This window comes from Xenopus laevis, chromosome 9_10L (genome assembly GCF_017654675.1).
Source record: "Xenopus laevis strain J_2021 chromosome 9_10L, Xenopus_laevis_v10.1, whole genome shotgun sequence".
NCBI lineage: Eukaryota > Metazoa > Chordata > Amphibia > Anura > Pipidae > Xenopus > Xenopus laevis.
The window spans coordinates 120,531,243-120,550,755 of NC_054387.1; the positions used below are offsets into that span (position 1 = coordinate 120,531,243).

Genomic DNA, 19,513 nt, shown 5'->3' on the forward strand with positions numbered 1-19,513 from the left:
GGCATGAAGTCAGCTAGGGAAAAGGAGGTGCAGTGCGGGTCTGTAACAGGCGGCTTGCAGGAGGTGCACAGTTCACATTTAGTCTTTTTGAACTAGACGGAGTGTGTAAAATCCAGACTGTTCAGTGCCCTAGGCTACCTGGCTGGATCACAGCTGACTACTGCAACATTATTGCCATGACACACGTACTCAGGACCAGCAGTGCAGAATGAAGGGACAAGTACTACTTTTAACTGCAAATACAGTCACAGATAACTTCAAAGTAACTGAAAACATGTAATAAATGTATACTGGAAGGTTGGTCTTTTCCTAAACAACTAAGACAGTCTCTCTTTGAGAACAGTTGAGATATTTTATATATTTTTTTCTTTAACCTCAAAAACATTATTAAATGATCCCAGAATTTAATGCTAGTGGAACCCGAATTGGACGATACAGGCGGTTGCTATCTGGGCCACACCACATTAGACTTCATTAAGCTACACTACAATAACAGCGTTCTCTTGGCTCAGACCGAAGCTCTTGTTTGTTTGCCCCCACCCAGAATCCCTGGTTACTGTTGACATCTCTATTTACAAAAGTGGCGTCCAGGTCTCTATAGCAGTCTTTTGAAATACCTGGCAAAGTTAGGGTTTTTTTTAGCCCTTCCCCCCCACCAAAAAAGTTAAATTTAGCCACCAAGTCATGCTCTGACATTTGGTCCTCCTGCATCAAGCCCAGAGAGTAGCTGTATTTTTTTACCATTAAGAAGGGTGTAATGTTGACTTATTTAGTACAGCACATGCCCTCGGCAATAATGTTCCTCCATGGCAACAACAGGGGATTCAAATGTAACTTTAAATGGAAAAGCCTGGCCTGTGTCCCGCAAGCAGTTTTGGGATTGCCACTCCCACAAGCTGGTAATGGATTCTAGGGATCGTAGTTTGGTAATGGACAGTGGTGAAGCAAGTTTTGAGAAACCCAACTCGGAAACTGTGGTGAGTGCTGGGAGTCTGAATCACATTAATCCAATCATTAGGCTCCAAGGCCAACTTCTACATGATAAATGTACCCAATGAGACCCACTGGGTGAGGCCTGCATCTCCTGCCTGATGTGGTCCTGGGCCAGACCTTAATTGTTAGACCTGGACTTATAAACCGATGACTCAATCTGACATTGGGTAAATGTTGGTCCATGTATATCCAGCTTTACTACTTCTGTCATCTTGCTCTACTGCCGCCATCTTGCCCTTTCTACCTGCAGAATTTCACTGTGGGTGCAATGAAGGGGTTCTTGCCTTCGATTTTCCACTTTCTGGGATGGGAAAAGCCTGGGCGGAGAATAGAAAGATTATGGAGATGGTGTGCGGCCTGGGGCAACATCTGCACAGGGTATGGGACATTGAAATGGTGGTTTTAAATGTCCTACACATGTAATGCCAGTATCAGGCCCAGACTGGCAATCTGTGAGTTCTGGCAAATGCCAGAGGGGCTGCTGTAAGCTGCCATAGAAAGTGATTACTAAGTGGGCTGGTGTAAGCTGTTTGGGCCTCTGTGTACTAGGAATGGCAGGGCTTATTTTGAATCCCAGTCCAGTCCTGGCCAGTATTATGTAGGAGAGGGCTTACTCAAGCAGTGGGGGGAGTTACGAAAGATTGGGGGTATGTCTGGCCATAATTGGAACCCCCCAAAGACAGATCTGTAGAATCTATATTGCACGCCATGCACAAAGCCTCAAACCCAGAAGGTCCTAAGAAGGTTGTGGCCCCTAATCTCACGACACTGAGGCTAATTACACCACTGCAATCGTTCTAGTGAGCCACAGTAAGCAGAAACTTGGAACTTAACATATTATAGAACTACAGTGTTTTGTATTTGGCACCAGCATAGAAGCCTGGGGATTTCTGGGAGATGTAGTTCTTGGACATCCAAATAACTCAGTGGTCCATTTGCATGGATTTTCTCTATGTACCAATCTGCAGTGAGCTTTCCACAGTAGGAATGGGTGGACCCAATGTCACAAGCCACTGCAGCTGTTCTCCTGAATCCCCTATAGGATGGGCCCCGTAGATTCAGGATAGAGATTTGCGACTCATTCTTTTTTTTTTTTTTTTTTTGATGGAGTTGGCTGGGTTTTGCCTTTCAGTTTATCCGTAAGGAATTGCAGCAGGCTGGAGCCGTGCCTTAAACAGCAGGTGAGAGGGACTAGATATTTCTATGTCCTGATGTGCATTGGACCTAAAATAAACTCTGCAAATTGCATATTTACATCCAAATGTGAGGAGGAAGTGCTAATAGGTGTGAGTTTATCTCCCCTGTCTGAAGACAAGATAGTGACAATGATGGACACCTTATGTCAGCTGGAGGAAACAGAATCCATGCACTCGGTGTGAAAGGCAAAAGTTTCTTGAAAATATGTGTTAAAAGGCACTAATAGTGATCACCAAACACCATACTGTGAACTTGGCAGATGTTTCTAAATAGAATTGTTTTTGGTGTGGACTGTGGCTGTGAGATAGTAGGGGTATAGTAGGGAGAGATGGTGCCTATAGTAACAGTGGGATAATAGTCTCTGGGAAGGGAGTGTGACTGTGGGATAGCAGGTATAGTAGGGAGAGATGGTGTCTATAGTAACAGTGGGATAATAGTCTCTGGGAAGGGAGTGTGACTGTGGGATAGCAGGTATAGTAGGGAGAGATGGTGTCTATAGTAACAGTGGATAATAGTCTCTGGGAAGGGAGTGTGACTGTGGGATAGCAGGTATAGTAGGGAGAGATGGTGTCTATAGTAACAGTGGATAATAGTCTCTGGGAAGGGAGTGTGACTGTGGGATAGCAGGTATAGTAGGGAGAGATGGTGCCTATAGTAACAGTGGATAATAGTCTCTGGGGAGGGAGTGTGGCTGTGGGATAGCAGATATAGTAGGGAGAGATGGTGCCTATAGTAACAGTAGATAATAGTCTCTGGGAAGGGAGTGTGACTGTGGGATAGCAGGTATAGTAGGGAGAGATGGTGCCTATAGTAACAGTGGGATAATAGTCTCTGGGAAGGGAGTGTGGCTGTGGGATAGCAGATATAGTAGGGAGAGATGGTGCCTATAGTAACAGTAGATAATAGTCTCTGGGAAGGGAGTGTGGCTGTGGGATAGCAGATATAGTAGGGAGAGATGGTGTCTATAGTAACAGTGGATAATAGTCTCTGGGAAGGGAGTGGGACTGTGGGATAGCAGGTATAGTAGGGAGAGATGGTGTCTATAGTAACAGTGGATAATAGTCTCTGGGAAGGGAGTGTGACTGTGGGATAGCAGGTATAGTAGGGAGAGATGGTGTCTATAGTAACAGTGGATAATAGTCTCTGGGAAGGGAGTGTGACTGTGGGATAGCAGATATAGTAGGGAGAGATGGTGCCTATAGTAACAGTGGATAATAGTCTCTGGGAAGGGAGTGTGACTGTGGGATAGCAGATATAGTAGGGAGAGATGGTGCCTATAGTAACAGTAGATAATAGTCTCTGGGAAGGGAGTGTGACTGTGGGATAGCAGGTATAGTAGGGAGAGATGGTGCCTATAGTAACAGTGGATAATAGTCTATGGGAAGGGACTGTGACTGTGGGATAGCAGGTATAGTAGGGAGAGATGGTGCCTATAGTAACAGTGGGATAATAGTCTCTGGGAAGGGAGTGTGACTGTGGGATAGCAGGTATAGTAGGGAGAGATGGTGCCTATAGTAACAGTGGGATAATAGTCTCTGGGAAGGGAGTGTGACTGTGGGATAGCAGGTATAGTAGGGAGAGATGGTGCCTTTAGTAACAGTGGGATAATAGTCTCTGGGAAGGGAGTGTGACTGCAGTGCCGTAACTAGAGGGGGGCGTGTCGCGCAGCCGGGCCCCCGTCCCCCTCCATACACGGTGGATTCCAGTGGCGAGCGGGCTGCCGGGGGGCCCTGAGGGGGTGCGGCCCTGGTCCGCTCGCACCCCCTGCTCCCCCGGTAGTTCCGCCACTGTGTGACTGTGGGATAGCAGGTATAGTAGGGAGAGATTGTGCCGTGTTTACTGTGTAATATTAACATTTCTTAACATTTCTTGTAAGTACATTTCTGTGACAGATATTATATTCTTATCTGCAGCATCACCCCTCATATGTCAGGAAAGCAATAAAGCAACTCATAGTCATTTGGAACTACAAATATGCAGCAAGGCAATGCTCTGCTTGTTTGCACTAATTTACTGTTTTTTCCGGACTTGGAGAGATTGAGACTCGGGAACCCGCCTGCTACAGGAATATCTATGCAGTCCCTCATGTGTCTGTGTCTTTTTTGGTTCTAAGCAAACAGTTAAAGTGAATGGTTTGTTGCAAGCTGTGGACCGGAGCCAATGGCTCATCTACACAGGAAGGAATTATGTGACGGATGACTATGGTCTTTAACCTTCAGCCTGATTCCTTGACTGGGTCTGTGCCAATCAGAAATTACTAAATCCCAAGGAAGTCAGACTACATCTTCAGAATGAGTTGTACTACACAGTTATTCAATCACTTCCATTCCATTTATATTATATACAAATATATACAAATATATATATATATGTGAAATCCAGCTTTCCAGTCCAGTGTTCATAGGGGTCTATGATATATATAACTACCAAACACCAACACAAAAATAGTCCCAAAGAGGAGCCAAAATGCTTATATTCTGGTTCCTCGTTGGCCTCAAAAGGAGCTGAAATGCCACTATTTGTAGGTTTCGGGTGAAAGTTATTGACAGCTGTTGGTGAATCTGTTAATGTTGGTGAGGGGACTTAAAGGGCACCTGTCATCTCAGCCCACTGGCATAGGGAGGGAGCTCCTGGAGTGTGCCGCCATATTGTGGCAGTGAGAATAGTGCCAGAGCTTTCTCTCTTATGCGTGACATTAGCAACACATGCAAGTGTTCATTATGCACGCAAGTAAACATGGGCAAGAGCTACCTGCTGGGGTGGGAATAGCACTCACAGAGGCAATTAAGAAAAATAAAAGCAACTATTGTTTAGCCCAACTGGAGTGCAGGTTCTATTACTCCACATCTCCAGTGAGGGAAACAGTTTTTGGGTGACAGGTGCCCTTTAAAACATGGTTGACATGTCTGGGGTAATGGTAGTCTTATACTAAGCTGAAACCCGCTATCCGGCGCGGATCCAAATATTATGCAGAATCGCTTTTTGAAAAATGTAGCTTTAATCAAACACACAGTGCGAGATACATGGCAGTGGGTATGTGCAGAAACTAACGCGTTTCGTGCCCGTGTGGAACTCTGAGGAAGTGCCACACGGGCATGAAACGCGTTAGTTTCTGCACATACCCACTGCCATGTATCTCGCACTGTGTGTTTGATTAAAGCCACATTTTTCAAAAAGCAATTCTGCATGATATGTGGATCAGCGCCGGATAGCGGGTTTCAGCTTAGTACAGGTATACCGGATGGAAGTGGCCGGGTCCCGCGAGAGCAGCGATCCACATGGGGAGACCGCATGACTGATGGTGAGCTCATACATCCTGAATATTTGTTCGTTAATGGTAGTCTTACCCTGTAAATTAATGATAGTCCAGTAAGGAATGAAAAGTAACCAGTGTTGGACTAGCCTGGAAAACCAGGAAAACTCCCAGTGGGTCCAGGTGTCAGTGGGCCCTCATGCTGCTAAATGTTTGGCCTATTTCATTGCCATTCCCTATTACTATGAGAACAAAGAGGCTAAATAGATGGAATAATAATAATAGATTATAGTATGTAAAGAGAAGAGACTAGGAGAATAGAGGTTGAGGGTGGAGAGGAAGAATAATAGTACTGAGAGAAGGCCCCTGGTCTAAGGTTTTTGGGTGGGCCCCTGGTGTCCCAGCCTGACACTGAAAGTAACAATAATGATTGTAAAATAAAATAAAATTAGAAGCTTACAGAGCAATTGTTTTTTGGATGATGTGGTCAGGTCAGTGACCCCCATTTGACAGCTTGAAAGATGTAGAAGAAGGCAAATAATTGAAAAACTATTAACAAAAAAAATGAAGACCAATTGCTAGGAATAGGACATTGGGTGAACCACCCCATTAATGTAACCACACAAAATGTTAGCATGTTTACAATAATAATAAACCATATAATTAGTGGTGTAAATTTTGAGGAAGCAGACCCCACAGTAGCAGAGGGTCCTCTATAGGTAATAAAAAAACCCTCCTCCCCAGCAACGAGGAAGGGGACACAAGTCAGGGCGGGACATAGGAGGAGTCGGGCCAGGCATGGGTGGAGTTGGGGTGGGGCATGGGCGGGCTGGAAGTGGAACATGGGTGGGAATTGGGCGGGAGGATGGGGAAAGGAGTCCATCAACCCTCTCTGAAGGTTTCTTTTAGGGGGTCCTGGCGCACTCTAGTTACGCCACTAGATATAATAACAATAATAATGCAATACTATAAAACAATAATAATAATAATAATAATAATACAAGTGTAAGCTTATAGAACTATAGTTTTTTAGATGCTGGGGTCAGTAATCCCCATTTGACAGCTGGAAAGAAGAGGAAGGCAAGTCATTCCAAAACTATAAATAAAAAAAATAATGAAGAAAAAGTTTCTAGGAATAGGACATTCTATAACATTCTATAACCTTTAATGTTAACGACACAATTTACAAAATACAGGCAGAGCTGGGGCTGTTATCAGAGATAAGGTCAGGGCAGAATGGGTAATGGAAAGTCGACATCCAGTAATGTTATGAACTGTCACGGCACAGCTGCAAATTTATACTGGGCCCCCTGCATCTGCAATTTCATCCACCGCATCATACCTAAAATGGGGTTTACATTGTGCCACAAAATCACTGGCAGCCCCATTAGGGGCGTAGGCCTTGGTGAAGTCACACCCTCAGCCACCACCCCAGAGCCGGGCCAACCCGGCCAGGCGCCCTAGGAAACCTGGCGGACCATGGCGCCGGCTCTGTGCGCGCTTCACTGCGCATGCGCAAAATTTGGCTCCACCGCGCATGCGCAGAAGACCATTATGCGCAAGAAGTCGGGGAGAGACGGGAACGGACATGGGGTAGGCGACAGAGCAGGTACGTGCCTGGTGCCCCCTCAGCTTTGCGCCCTAGGCACGTGCCTACTCTGCCTACCCCTAGTTCCGGCCCTGCACCACCCTCTCCAAGAATTCCACCACTACTGACTACTGTATCAATCGCAGTCACATTGTGTGCCGTAAAGTAAACACAAATATAAAAAGTCTTGCACAAACCAAACCAAAAAGTGGCACGTTAAGCGTCCCAGAGCTTTAATGGGGTGGTTCACATTTAAGTTAACTTCTAGTATGTTATAGAATGGCTAATTCTAGGCAACTTTTTATTTGGTCTTCATTGTTTATTTTTTTTAATCATTTTTAATTTTTATCTTTTTGACTCTTTCCAGCTTTCAAATGGGGGTCACTAACCCCATCTAGAAACGAATGCTCTGTAAAGCTATAAATGTATAGTTATTGCTTCTTTTTATCACACATCTTTGAATCTAGGCTAAGGATGCACCAGATTCGGTTCGGGATTCGGCCAGGATTCGGCCTTTTTCAGCAGGATTCGGATTTGGCTTTCTGCCCTGCTTCTGCCCTGCCGAACTGAATCTGAATCCTAATTTGCATATACAAATTAGGGGTAGGGAGGGAAATCACGTGACTTTTTGCCACAAAACAAGGAAGTAAAAAATGTTTTGCATATACAAATTAGGATTAGGATTCGGTTCTGTCTTTCACGAAGGATTCAGGGGTTCATCCCTAATTTAGGCTTCTCCTATTCATATTCCAGTCTAAAATTCAAATCAATGCATGATTGCTAGGGTAATTTGCACCATAGCAACCATATTGCTGCAAACTGGAGAGCTGTTGAATAAAAAGCTAAAATAACTCAAAAACCACAAATAATAAAAAATGAAAACCAATTGAAAATTGTTTCAGGATATCACTGTCTACATCATTTTAAAAGTTAATTCAAAGGTGAACAACCCCTTTAAATTCACAGAGATTTAAGTATTAAAACAAATCCAGACCCTAAGGATTCTTCCGAATCAGAATTATGCAAAACAAGTGCTGGAGTTCAGCTGAATCCCAATCCATAGCCGGTATTTAGTGCCTCCCTTTAGCGGCAATAAAATGGAATAAAGAAAACCACTGCCCCACTGGTGACTTACAGTCAGCTGACAGCTCTCACACTGACGTTTTAATTGAGTGGCTAAAATTGTATAACATTTCAAATAAAATGGTGATTTGTTTGTCTCTCTCTCGAGGTTCGCACGGGGCTACTTTCTGTTTTACACAGGGGATACATCACTAGCACCTTTCTAATTAAGTGGGGCCAATTGCGTGATTAACGGTGATTTACAGTTTGCCCTGACCCTGGGTGCAGCTGCCTCCTCTTTCTGAATTGGGAAACAAAACACGGAAAAAACAGTAAAGGCATAATATACCTTCAGAAATTTATCATGCTTAATAAATTATATAAATACAGGTCTGGGAACTGTTATCCAGAATGCTCGGGACCTGGGGGTTTCTGGATAATGGATCTTTCTGTAATTTGGATCGTCATGCCTTAAGTCTACTAGAAAATTATGAAAACATTAAATAAAACCAATAGGCTGGTTTTCAATAAGGATTCATTTTATCTTAGCTTGGATCAAGTACAAGGTACAGGTATGTTATCTGTTATCCAGAATCCTGTTATTCAGAAATCTCCTAATTACGGAAAGGCTCTGAAATACGGGAAGGCAGTCTCCCATAGACTTCATTTTATTCAAATTTTTAAAAAATGATTTCCTTTTTCTCTGTAATAATAAAACAGTAGCTTGTACTTGATCCAAATTAAATAACGAATCCTTATTGGAAGCAAAACCAGCCTATTGGGTTTATTTAATGTTTATATAATTTTCTAATAGGCTTAAGGTATGAAGACTGAAAATACTTTGGTTTGTGCTACTGCCACAAAACAAGGAATGTCTAAGGTACCGCTCAACAAATAAGTATTAAGTGAATACAGATACAAAAATATAATAGGAAAAATAATAAGGGAGAAGACACTCACAGTTCACCTCAGTCCCAAGGTGCAAAAACCAAAAACACTATGTCCAAAAGGATGTGAGGATCTCCAAAAATAAAGAGACAATTATAAAAAGTAGAAAAATTTATTAGGACATAAGGACCTACGGTATGACCTAAGGTATGAAGATCCAAATTACAGAAAGATCTGTTATACGGAAAAAAAACCCAGGTCGCGAGCATTCTGGATACCAGGTCCCAGACCTGTACTGTTTTATTATTACAGAGAAAAAGGAAATCATTTTTAAAAACTTTGATTATTTGGATTAAATGGAGCCGTTTGGGAGACGGCCTTCCCGTATTTCAGAGGTTTCTGGAAAACGTGTTTCCAGATAACGGTCTGGGTGTTCTATAAGGGGTATTTGTACAAATGACTTGCCTAGGATAAGTTCCAGTATATGGACTAATCTATAAGAGTTGTATGAGATTTAGAAGGCAGTGGGCTAAAGAATGTGTGGAATCTCCTAAAGAGGCTTACCATTTAGCAGCCTTATTCCTCACGCAGAAACCTCAACTTTCGTTCCCTATATTTTTCACCAATTAGCCACAGAGAGACCATGATTCATTTTCCATATAACTTTCTTTAAAGGGAAACCCCACCCAACATTTTTTTTTTAAAATATATTGTTTCTGCAATTTTCCAATGGGCTCTAAAGGATCATTTTAAAGATATTTGTAAATGTTATTGCAACTGAAAGCAGTGTTTGTTTGTCCCTTTCTGCATGGCTGGTTCTGACTCCTGAAACAACTCAGCAGAAGCCAACACTCCTCCAGCCAAGACTCCAGTTCCCATGATGGCTTGCGGGGCTCAGTTTATCAGCTGGTTTCAGCATTCAGCAATGTTTCAGAACCAGCAGGGCAGATACTGGAAAAGGACACACAGATTTTGGTTCCAACAACAATTACAGTTACAAATTACTTCCTCACTTGGGAGAGAGCTCATAGTGAAGACAAGCATGTTTGGTCACATGCATAGTAATGAGCCCATGACTGGGCATGAAATGCGTAGGGCCTCTGGAAATGTCTGCATTTTAACTTTTTTCAATGAAAAATATTTTTTCCATCGTATCTGTGGCTCTGTTGATTTCTCAGTGCCAGGAGACCCTTCTTGGTCCTTTTTTTTTGCAATAATCAGACCCCCTCCCCCCAATTCGCTCATTATGCACAAGCATGTTACATAAGATTGAGGGAGGAGTCACTATGTCACATGCCCCGAGAGCTCCGTAACAGTGTGGGCATCAAATTGTTTGCTATGGGGAATTTTCTGGCTAAAATTGTTGTTTCCCCAAATAGAGGTGTTCGGGGCCCATCGGGGCTGCCAACTCAGGGTCCCCCCACCCAAGTCGTTGGCCCCCTGTCCCATTCACAGCCTTCCTCACCCCAGTCACAGTCTCCTCGTTAGGGTTGCCCCCTTTGCTGATGGCTAAATCCGAACACGGTGGGCAGGCAGATAGTTTTGGGGGTGGGGCAGTGATGTAGGAACAGACATGATGACATCAGATGTGGGCACAATGATGTTGGTGCAGTTCTGACACCGGAGCGAGGCTATTGCATCACTTAGATTAAACTGGCTGGATTCTATCCAGTTTTCACAATGTTTTAATGTGTTGATGCCCAGTTCAAAACCACACAGGTGGCAGCCCTATCTCTAGCTATATTCTGCTTGATGAGTAAACCCAATCCTTTAATTACAGGTATGAGATCTATTATACAGAAGTTATCCAGAAAGCTCTGAAATACAGCAATGCTAATTTAGAAAACATTCTTATTTTTGATTGATTTGCTATTATTTTTTGTAATAATAAGAAATTAACTGCACTTGATAGTAACTAAGCCATGTTGAGGTGAGTATCTTAGTATTTAAATTTTTTTCATGTATTGGCCATTGTAAGGCCTGTTCAGGTCTGAACTTTCTGTTCGGTTTTCAGCCTTATGAAACCCGAACAGAAAGTTCAGACCTGAACAGGCCTTACCAAAACTGAACTGTTCGGGTCAAAACCAAACAGGTGGCAACCCTACTCCGCGCCACAGTCAAGGCCCTCCTTACGGTCACCCCTATAATGCCCCCCTGCCCCAGTCATGAGTGCCCACCAGGTATTTTCCCAGCCCAGTTCTTCACAGAATTAGGGGTTGCCATGCTGCTTATCGTAACACAGGCATTCACTATAAACTGTAATAGAAACTGCACTTCTATTGGTCACAACGAGTAGGTTTTTATTATTCCACTGTATGAAGAATAAAGAGCAGCCAGGCTAACATTTTTGTCGTAAAGGAAGACACCTGGCAATAATTATATTTTTTTTAAACATGACATATTGTAACAGATGTTTAATGGGAGATAATTACAACATTATTCAATAGAATCGGATCCCAAAAGTGTATGAAATCTGTTAAAATGAGAGTGGAAAAAAAGGGATGGGAAAGATTTCCTTTACAGCTGAATAGTATTTACTAGTCTTGTAAGAGCAGAGCACTTAGCCAGTTGAGGGGTCATGGGATTTGTAGTTTTGAACAAGCACTGCTAGTTCCCCATTGCATAGGATATTGGTGTTGTGGTTGGGCTGGATTCTGCTGTAGCACTTCCTTGGGTATTTCAACAAGGGAATAATACAATTTTACCATCTCACTTTTATTTGCTTTCCTACTGCTGCCCATTCTTGCTGACAGCTTGCTGATTGGAGGAAACTGTGCTCCAATGAGCTTGGTGACAGGGACCCATTACAGCAGGGATCCCCAACCTTTTAAACCCATGAGCAACATTCAGAAGTAAAAGGAGTTGGAGAGCAACACAAGCATGAAAATTTTTCTTGGGTGCCAAATAATTGCTGTGATTGACCATTTGGTAGCCCCATGTGACTTGCCAACCTACATTGAGGCTCTATTTGACAGTACACCTGGTTTTTATGAAACCAAAACTTGCCTCCAAGAGTGGAATTCAAAAATAAGCTCCTGCTTTGAGGCCACTGAGAGCAACATCCAAGGGGTCGGGGAGCAACATGTTACTCACAAGCTACTTGGTTGGGAAACACTGCATTACAGCATGATAAAGCTAGGAAGCGCTTCCCATTATATAACAGATATAATAACTAGTGATGGGCGAATAAATTCGGCAGACACAAATTCCCGGTGAATTTCCATTTTTTGCCGCAAGCAAATTAATTCACGAACTGCAGCGACAGTTCGCCGGTGAAAAATCTGGCGCATCAAATAAAAATTGTCACGCATCAAAATTATTCGGACGCCCATTGACTTTAATGCATTTGGACCAAATAGTCGCGCTTATAAAAACTGTCGCACGTCAAAATTATTTTGACGCCCATTGACTTCAATGCGTTTCTCAAATTTTGCGAATTTTCACAGATTCACCCATCAACAATAATACCATACATTGAGGATAAAACTACTATCCGGAGGGCATGATGGCACACGGAGTGACTTGTTTTCCGAAGTCGGCGGAAGTTTCCTTACGAGGAAAATCCGGGCGACTTCAGAAAATGAAGTCCTCTGAATGCCATCCCACCGGTGATTTAGATTCTAGCCGACGGAAAGGCTTTTTGGGGAGATTAGCCCCCGAAGAAAAGGCAATTTATTGCCGGGTGACTAAATCGTCCTGAATTTTAGCATGTGCCCTTACCCTAAAGGTGAACTGCCCACTTAAACGTTATTTTTATGGTCGACTAACCCTTGAAGACACAGGTGCAGTACTTTTTTTAATGTGGAAGAATAAGAACGAGGCTGCCATTATGTGTTACTGTCACTTTAACAAATTAAAATAGTAGCTGAGACTGTCAAAAGACAAACATCCATCAAATAGCTCCCATCACTTACTCCAGGCACCCCGACAGTTTGGGAACCATAGATAAAGACAATAGAGAGTAAGCTTACCTTGTGAAGACACAATTGAGGATGAGGAGCAGGTCTTCCCAACACCTTCCACAATGCTGGAGTTGAACAACGATGTGTGCAAACCCCTTTAGTAAAAGAAAGGCAAGCAGTTTTTTATTTATCGGCTAATAGGCTCTATTTTCTTTGCTCGTACAATGCCCTATTATGCACCTCTCTGGAGAAAAGGGTGTTACAGAACCTCCAGTATTGATGGGAGCAGTGTGAAACAATAGGGCATTGATGCCGTCTCTGGCCTCCTACACCTGAACTGGCTGACAGGGCACAGAACACATAGAGCCTCTCTTGTACCAGATCAGTTATAAAAATATAAAATCCGCATAACCTTCATGAATGCTAATAAGCACTTGCACGGAGCTGTGTGCGGACCTACAACAACAACAACAAAAAAACACAAGGGACAGACAAAGTACTGCTTTCAATAGCAATTACATGTACAAATAACTTTAAAACCACTGGAAAATAATATATGTTGGAAAGTTGCTAAGAGTTACATTTTTGTTTATTAGGCAAAATGTATTGTTTGCTGCTTACATATCCTTTAAACGGGTTGTTCACCTTTCAATTAACTTTTAGGGGCAGATTTACCAAAGGTCTAGGTGAAAATTTGAATTAAAAATTTGACTTCGACCATTCACCATCTAAAACCAGCCGAATTGCCGTTTTAGAACTTATTTGGAGGCAGTTGGTGGACTTTGAAAAATCAAAGTCTTTTTTGGGAAAAACTTTGAATCGAATTTGATCAAATTCGCTGTTACCTCAATTCGTACAATTCGAATTTGATCGAAAACTGGCCTATTCGCCCAAAAAAAACCTTCAATTTTTTGATAAATTTGGATTGTTTTTTTTTAATATGACTCCCATTACTTGAAGATTCGACCCTTGATAAATCTGCCCCTTAGTATGATGTAGAGAGTGATATTCCGAGACAATTGGTTTTCATTTTTTATTATTTTGGGTTTTTGAGTTATTTAGCTATTTAGCAGGTTTCTAGTTTGCAATTTCGGCAGTTTGGTTGCTATGGTCCTAATTACTCTAACAGCCATGTATTTTATTGATGTGAATAGGAGATGACCTGAATAGAAAGATTGATTTTGATAGGGTCAGTGACCCCATTTGCAAGCTGGAAAGAGTCAGAAGAAGAAAGCAAATAATTGAAAAACTAAAAGAAAAAAAAAATGAAAGCCAGTCGAAAACATAACATACTAAAAGTTAACTTAACAATACCACATTACAATAGGAATTCAGTGGCTCTGGTCTTCTCCTAGATTCAAGTGAATTCATTGTCCAGTGGCAGATTTATTAAATGTTCAAAAATTCTAATTTTCGAGTTTTTTTATGGTCAATACTGGCAAATTCGACTAGGGAGTTATTCAGATTTGATTAGAGTTTTTCAAAAAATTTGAATTCAATTTTCGAGATTTATCATACTCTGGCCCTATAAGAACTCGATTTGACGCCTAAAACCTACCAAATTGCTGTTTAAGTCAATGGGATAGGTCCAGGGATCGATTCAGAGTTGTTAGCAGCCTTCCTGACATTTGAGTTTTTTTTCAGAGAAAAAAAATCAAATCAAGTTTTTTAAAACTCGAATTAGATTTGAATCCGATTAGAGTTTTTGGGTCGATCCTATTCACCCTAGTTTAAAAATGTAGATTTTTATTATTTGTGGTTTTTGAATTTTGTTGAGCTGTTCTTTATCCTGGAATTTCATCAGCTATCTGGTTGCTAGGGTCCAAATAAGCCTAGCAGTGGTTTGAATACAGAACTGGAACTGGCAAAAGGGTGCTTTGGGAATTTAAAGCTCCCTAAGTAGTCCCGTCTGCCACTACCCTTTGACTCTTGTTTCACCTGCATTTTATATTACAACAACGTGGAAAACACAAGATTGACAGGCTATGTACACAGTCATGACATCATGTCACATGGAGTAAGGGAGATAACATTGTGTCCCCAATACAGTGAAAGACTGGTACTTGCAGTGTATATAATAAGCAGCCCCAGATTTCAGAGAGTGCTCAGATAACAGCCCATTACAACATAGGCCAGTCTGGGTACAACTGGGTGAAAAACAAGAGTCTGGGCACAGATTATATCATGTTTTAGAAAATGGTTCCCATTTGCCTTCTCTTATTATCAATCAAATTATATTTTAGTCGACAGCACTGCAAGGGTTGCATGCCTCACTGAAGCCTTGTATATAAAGGGCCTTGAATGAATGCAATCGGGAGGACAAACTCGAATATTTAAATTGATTGGGTTTTCTGCGACAAAAAAAACTCAGATTGATAAAGTTTTTCAAGGGCAAAACCACTGAAAAAAACTATGAAGATTTAAAACATCTTCAAATGGGTCAAGGGACCTCTGCCGTTGATTTCTACATGACCTTGACTGGTTTTAGCTGTAGTAGTTTCAGATTCAAGCTTTTTGCAGCTTCGGGGGCATAATAAATGTCAAAGAATTTGAGGTTCTTTTTGTTACAAAAAAATTCTAGTTTTTACTGAAACTACCCTAGTATTTTTTTGGAAAAACACAACTCGACCTTAGATAAATAACCCCCCTTAGCATGATGTAGAGAGTGATATTCTGATATTCATTTTTTTATTATTTGTGTTTTTTTGGAGTTATTTTAGCTTTTTATTCAGCAGCTCTTCAGTTTGCAATTTCAGCCATCTGGTTGCTAGGGTCCAAATTACCCTAGCAACCATGCATTGTTTAAATGAGAGACTGGAATATGAATAGGAGAGGACTGAATAGAAAGATAAGTAAGCAATAACAACACATTTATTGCCTTGCAGTGCATTTATTCTTTAGATGCGGGTCATTGAAAGATATATTATATTGCACACCCTATTGTGAAATATATGGTGAATAAAGTACCCCCTCTTGTAAAATATAAGGATATTATAAGTTACCAAGGAGTTACATAACCATATAAAAACACAAGTCATGGAACTCCGAGGTGACTTCTATTATCCTGATACTTTATTCATACCTTACAACAGTCACATTTTTCATTGACACAGTCCCGATTTTGACAGCTCAACTCGCAGTCCCGGATTGTCCCAACTTTCTCTTTGATCTCCTGCACTGAACAGTCAAAAAAAGATACACAGTTTCTAAAACTTAATGACTTTTTGCGGAGAGCCCAGAATACGTTGGCAGGTGCACTTGGATACTTTTGTAACAATTTAAGATAAGCAAAGAAACAATTGCAACAATTTAAGATAAGATTACATTAGCAAAACTGTAAAAATTATGGTTAATCCCAATGTTATTAATTAGGGATGCACCGAATCCAGGATTCGGTTCGGGATTTGGCCAGGTTTTGTCCTTTTTCAGCAGGATTCGGATTCGGCCAAATCCTTCTGCCCAGCCAAATCGTATCCAATTCCTAATTTGCATATGCAAATTTGGGGTGGGAAGGGGAAAACATTTTGTACCTTGTTTTGTGACAAAAAGTCACGCGATTTCACTCCCTGCCTCTTATTTGCATATGCAAATTAGGATTTGGATTCGATTCGGCAGGGCAGAAGGATTTGACAGAATCTGAATCCTGCTGAAAATGGCTGAATCCTGGCCAAATTCCGAACTGAATTCTGGATCTGTGCATCCCTAATTGATAACATTGAGATTAACCATCATTTTTACCAGCCAGGCCGGAAGAATATCGGCCAGGTGGCAACCCTAGATGTGGCCATAAAAAGGGAATGGTCAAAAAATTCCTCCACGTTACGTGCGGCAAATTTTTTGTCCCTCTTTCTATTTTCAAAATGTTGGGAGATGTGCTTTATTTATTATAATACACACGTTTCAGTGAGTCATGTGACAACAATTACATCACTAAGCCCCGATTATAACCGATGAATCACTAAGCATAAGCACAGTTTATATAGTAAATAAAGTACCCCCTCTTGTAAAATATAAGGATATTATAAGTTACCGAGGAGTTTCATGACCATATAAAAACACGAGGCCGAAGGCTGAGGTAACTTCTAATATCCTCATATTTTGCAACTGGGGGTACTTTATTTATTATAATACACAAGTTTCAGTGAGTCATGTGACAGAAATTACATCACTACTCACCGTTTATAACTGATGACATCAGAACTCACCGTTTATAAGGATATAATTTACAGGGTATTCATGGATTTTGTGTATTATTAGGATAGAATACACAAAAGCCATGAATATCCTGTAAATTATATCCTTATAAATGGTGACTAGTGATGTCATCAGTTATAAACGGTGAGTAGTGATGTCATTTTTGTCACAAAACTTGTGTATTATAATAAATAAAGTACCCCCAGTTGCAAAATATTGAACTATTAAAACTATAATTTACAGGATATTCATGGCTTTTGTGTATTATTAGGATAATAGGTCACCCAGATATCCTATTACCACATGAACAAACAAGGCCACAATGTAAGTGCTTTTATACAGGTCACATAACTCTGGAGAGACAAATTTCATACATGGGGTACTTTATATCATAACAAGTTTCAGTAAATAACATGACACAGATCACATGAGGAAGGGCCATTTTTAAGAAAAGAATTGACTTGACGATGGGTATTCTACTGTTATTTATTTCGGCTGCTCTTTGACACAGTTCCTTTTCCCCTGGTTTTCTTCCTGACAGTGTGGCGCATGCGTTCTCTTCAGGAGTACAAAGATGGCGGCGCCCATGGACAGCGCTGAGGAGACGTGTACCAGGGAGCCGGCGGGGCTCAGGAGAAGAAAGAAGGAGCCCGTGAGTGAAGCAAATGCAACAACAGCCCCGGAGAGTCGGGAAGAGGCAGAGTGCGAGGTGTCGCTGCTGCCACGGAGTTTCTGGCTCACACGGATTGTGCTGCTCAGGGCTATCGCTGCCATATACTGTGAGTGAGACTTCCGCCTGGGGGGATTTCATTGTGTGGGATGTCCCGTCATATAATTAAGGTCTCCAGGCAACCACCCCACCGTCACTTTATAAATAAGACACTTATCTAAGTGGCTAATTAGCGCCTGAGGGTGCGTGCTGCTGACTGTGCTGGTAACATATGCAGCCATCTCAAATAACTGCTAATTCTGTTTAGGGATTTTATATCTTTGTGATTTCACACTGGTGAAGTGACAAGTTTGTATGGATATGAGCCGGGGTTCCTATGCTGTTTTTATTGTGAAAGGGGTGGTTTGCCTATAGGTCAGAGAGACACTCTGCAATTCGGGGAGATTAGTCTCCCAGCGACAAATCTCTTCTTTGGGGCGACTAATCTCCTGGAACTGCCTCCCCTGCCTTCCCGTTGGCTGGAATGAAAATCACCAGCGGGATGGCACTCGGAGCGCTTCGTCTTCTGAAATCGCCTGAAGTTTCCTTGCTCCGTGTGCCATCTCACCGTTGATTTACATTAGCCAACGGGAAGGCAGGGGAGGCAATTCGGGGAGATTAGTCGCCCCGAATAAGAGGAGATTTGTCGCTGGGTGACTAATCTCCCCCAAATCTTACCGTGTGCCACCAGCCTAAAATTAACTTTTAGTATGTTATAGAATGGCCCATTCCTTGCAACTTTGCAACTGGTCTTCATTATTTACATTTTATAGTTCTTGAATTATTTACCTTTCCAGATTTCAAGTGGAGGTCACTGACCCCCATCTGAAAATTAATGTCTGCCGATAAATCTCCTCTTCTTTAGGCGACTACTCTCCCCGAACTGCCTTCTGCAGGCTACAATAGCAGGCAGGGTGGCACTTGGAGCACTTCGTTTTCCAAAGTTTCCTTGTGAGCAGGGGCGCTCCACCAGTGAGGCGAGTTGAGCTACTCGCCTCAGGCGGCAGCTCCCCCTGATTGCCAGGGGCTGCAAAAATGCCGCTCCTGGTAACTAAGAGCCAATTTTCCGGTTTTCAACCCGGAAATTCTGCTATTCCACTGCAGAGAGCGCAATTGCGCTCTCTGCACTAAGCAACATGGACCGCCCCTGCCCTCTCCAGCGCTCTAAATGTGAGTTCCGTGGGGAGGGGCGGCAAAAGAAGGCTGCCTCAGGCGGCATAATGGCTAGAATCGCCCCTGCTCGTGAGACAACCTGGGCCGAACTGTCTCCCACCGGCTAGAATGTAAATAGCTGGCGGGAGGCAGTTCGGGGAGATTACCATAGACACTGGATCCATAGGCCAAAAGTTTTTTAAAAATTGGAATTTTTAAAAATTTTGGCCTATGGATCCAGTGTCTACGGCAGCCTGCTAGTGTGCTTTTGAGTTATTGTTTGGTGAACCACGTGACCGGAGTGGAAAGGCTGCTTACTATTTACATGAGGATCTCTGCTCCCCTCTCCCACGATTTTCCCTTCGGCGCTTTTGGTTCTAGTTTGGGGAGATTAGTCGCCCCAAAGAAGAGGAGATTTGTGGCTGGGCACATCTGAGCGTATTCCAGTCTCTTATTCAAGCAACTGCTTGGTTGCTAGGGTAATCTGGACCCTAGCAACCAGATGTGCTGAAATTTCAATCAGAAGAGTTAAACAAGGAGGTTAAATAATTCAAAAAACACAAATAATAAAAAAA

General features: G+C 42.1%; 1 protein-coding gene across 2 annotated transcripts in view; it reads left to right on the top strand.

The window, feature by feature from the left end:
* Window positions 1-17,574: 17,574 nt before the first annotated feature.
* Window positions 17,575-19,513, top strand: part of lmf1.L (lipase maturation factor 1 L homeolog) — a 221,404-nt gene continuing 219,465 nt past the window's right edge. The window contains exon 1 of one of the 2 annotated variants that reach the window (XM_041577426.1): window positions 17,575-17,856. In XM_041577426.1, coding sequence (XP_041433360.1) covers window positions 17,652-17,856 — 205 coding nt within the window. In that variant the 5' untranslated portion in view covers window positions 17,575-17,651. The remainder of the gene's footprint in view (window positions 17,857-19,513) is intronic. The other variant, XM_018236594.2, reaches the window with a different exon arrangement.